The sequence below is a fragment of the Montipora foliosa genome, chromosome 1 (assembly GCF_036669935.1).
Source record: "Montipora foliosa isolate CH-2021 chromosome 1, ASM3666993v2, whole genome shotgun sequence".
NCBI classification, from domain to species: domain Eukaryota; kingdom Metazoa; phylum Cnidaria; class Anthozoa; order Scleractinia; family Acroporidae; genus Montipora; species Montipora foliosa.
The window spans coordinates 41,082,371-41,085,663 of record NC_090869.1 but is presented as its reverse complement, the minus strand read 5'-3'; the positions used below and the strand labels follow the sequence as shown (position 1 = coordinate 41,085,663).

Here is a 3,293-nt window from a genome sequence, read left to right as displayed (position 1 = left end):
TTTGTTTTCTCTCTTCGTACATCGCCCGCTATACAGAATTATTTGACAAAGGTTTTAAACCTTGAGAATTACCAGCGCTCTTCTTGAATCAAAAAATAAAAAGCAAACTCAAGAAAGGAACTCTGCATTGGCCTTGATTTTCCCTATAAATGCATCCATTTTTCCTTCGAAATTCACTCAGTTTTTGTAACTGTTACAGTAGCCACATTCAGTGTTTATCCGAAAAACTGAATTGCCATGCTCTTCGTGCATTCCATTCATTCATTGTCAACGTTCATTACAAAAACATGTCAACAATCACACAGACAATGTTAATGGTGTAACATTCGTTACCCGTAAGCACATGTCCCCCGAGGGACCTATTTTTGATACCAAGTGGTTTGTACGTGGGCTCGAACGCAAGTCGGGGGGTGGGGGGGGGGGATCTTTGTTCATCCTTTTTCCTTTTGTCACACAAGTTCACCCTTAGTTATTAGAGGAGGGTGGCACCTTAGAATGAAAATTAGTGAACTCGATGCGCGCGAAAATTTGTTTCTGGACCGCTTTTCAAGCTGAACGAATGCTCCGTGGGCGAGACTGGGATGCGATTTAAGTGTCTTTGGTGTTTTTTTCTGAGACTATTTTAAATTCTTCAGTGTGTAGACAATCGCTAAAAATTGACTGCTTTCCTTTTTGCAGAGTATGGCTTGACTGAAGCGTCCACAGGGATCAGTGTTGGAAGCCAGCCGCCTCTAGTGATCCCCAGTACTCAGCCAGGGGATACGTCACCTTACCAAACAACACCATTTCAACCAATTGTCAATTCCCCACCGGCTTCACTCGTAAAAACATTTTCTCCGCCTTCGAGTCCGCGCACAACTCGAAAGCGTTTGTCTCTTGCTAGCACGGAAACTGCCTCAAGTGTGGATTCTTCTAGCAGCAGTGGCGTGCACGATCTTAATCTTCAAGGAACGGAAGAGGATATTTCTGTTCATGGCTGCATTTCAACGCCGCTCGAAGAAAAACTGTCAAATGCGGTAAAACGAAACAAGCAGCGGAAATTGTCTCGTGAAACATCACCGCTGGTACATGCAAATATAATCGAAAGACTAGATGAGAATATTGCTCTCGAGAGCAAGGAAAAACTCGGTGATAGAAGAAGGAGTAATTGTTCCGAGGAAAAGGCAGAATCCAAGCTTGGTAAAGAGAAATGTAATTCACCCGAGGAGGAGGGGAAAGGAACTAGTTTTAGCATCAAATCTGTGCCTTTTCTTGGCAAATTTGCGCAGCGGGACAAATCTCCGACCGGCCCAGAGGACAGCGTGGCTGAATCACCAGTTGTGCTTCGCAGGAACATTAAGGACAAGGATTCAAATAACACGGCGCCTCGAAGGCGCTCGTTTATTGAAAGGATATCCGACATGAAATCACATATTGACAGTTTAACAAAACGGCGAAATTCTATGGAAATACCTAGTCCAAGGATTGGAGCAAGCAGCGAAGCTGAGGATAGTAGACTGAAAAGTCCACGCAAACAGGGCGGAGTGTCTACTGAGGTGCGATTGCTGTTTGGTTGTATTTTATTTCTCGTTCGTGACTCTTCTTCACTTTCTTGTTCTTCGTACTGTTGTTGTTTTTGTTATTGTTATTATTATTATTATTATTATTATTATTATTATTATTATTATTATTATTATTATTATTGTAGTAGTAGTTGTTGTACTAACACTACTTGCTTCGTTTTTTTGTTCACCTTTCAATGTACCACTGTGATTTGAAATATAATTTGAATACAGTTCGAAATAGGATGCAACCCTCCATTTTGATGATGCCGTGGGAATACTACTGTTTGAATGAGGCAGTTATGGTAAATAGGGAGACTGAGAAAGGAATCAATTAACCTGACACCTTGTTCACTACATTTCAACACAATGGAACTTTGTTCTTGCCAAACGTATGCTTACTTCTTGGGTTCAACTTTTATTTTCCTTAGGTTTGACGAACAAACTATGCGAGCATATCTGGAAGATTCTAACAAAGCCTCCGAACTCCATTCAGTCAAGATACAGAGAAGATTGATACATCTTTTTAGTTTGAAAAAAATACTTCATCAGCAAGAAACAAGAAAGATGTCTCGTGAAACCACAAGCAATTGATTTTGCTGAAAGCAAAAACATGTAATAAGCTTCGTGTCTGCTGTACGCCTGTGACGGACAATGCTCTTTGATTTCGTAGGCGGTGGCAAATCATGCAAAGTGTGTACAAAGAAATATTTTGAGTAACTCAAATGTCCAAAAGTTATGTTATAGATAATTGTAAGTACTATGAAATTATTCCAACCAAAATATATTTACTACCATATCGTACTATGTGAATTTGAAATTATACAAGCCACAGTCCCACGCTGTATTTTATGCAAAAGATTGTTTATAGAATTGAGATTAAATAATTGTAATGATTTGACAGATTCGAAATATTTGAATACCCGCTGAATGCCAGATAACCAAATTCTAGCTGCGCGAGAAGATGTATGAATTAAATGTAGGGTGACCTGATTTTAGGAAGAAAATTCTTTGTTCCGCGAGCATGCTCAAAACGTTTCTTGTATTTTCTAGGAGGAGAATCAGTTGCGCGAGGTACTGATTGGTTTGCTTAGAGTTTTAAGTTTAGGTTCCTTTAAAGAATGACTTTGTTAATTTCCGATGTAATCTTGGTTTTAAATGTAGAGCGTCATATGTAACATTTTGGTGCCATGCCCCGCTGGCCAGTCGAAATGTGACGTGTAGAAGTTTAGCTAAGTTCCGATCTTGACATAATTATCGATATCAATTGGCGGCATAGGAACGAGTAACATACACCTCAGACTCCAAGTGCTGGCTTTGGTTGGAAGCTGTTTGAAATTTGTTGAAAAGACGATAGAAACGATAACTACAATTTTAAATATAAACAGTACCCTGTGCACCTTTTTACCCTAAAACAAATACGAATGTAAGAGTTTTTCTTAGTAGGTCTCGTTCTATTTTTTCATTGTATATTCTTTACGTAACCTAAAGTCAAATTGACATGAAAATTAAAAGGGAAAGTGCCATGGATGCAGTTGAGTTAATAAATTAAAGCATCGGGTTCCAAGTTTTCACGTACCACAGACACCCAGTTTACGCTCGTGGAGCGTCTAGTTAATTCTACTATCACGGGGGGGAATTAGACTACCATTCAAAGATCAAGTGGCAGCCACCGCGGCCGTAAACAACTACGCGATCTTCGTCATATGAGGGTGAGACTAATTTGAGAAACTGTAGACCGCGGAACGGCGG

General features: G+C 39.9%; 1 protein-coding gene across 3 annotated transcripts in view; it reads left to right on the top strand.

Moving 5' to 3' along the window:
• The window catches only part of LOC137998610 (puratrophin-1-like), a 52,756-nt gene extending 49,687 nt beyond the window's left edge, over window positions 1-3,069 (top strand). For all 3 annotated transcript variants that reach the window (XM_068844626.1, XM_068844628.1, XM_068844629.1), the window contains 2 exons: window positions 679-1,535; window positions 1,973-3,069. In XM_068844626.1, coding sequence (XP_068700727.1) covers window positions 679-1,535; window positions 1,973-1,978 — 863 coding nt within the window. In that variant the 3' untranslated portion in view covers window positions 1,979-3,069. The remainder of the gene's footprint in view (window positions 1-678; window positions 1,536-1,972) is intronic.
• Window positions 3,070-3,293: the final 224 nt, after the last annotated feature.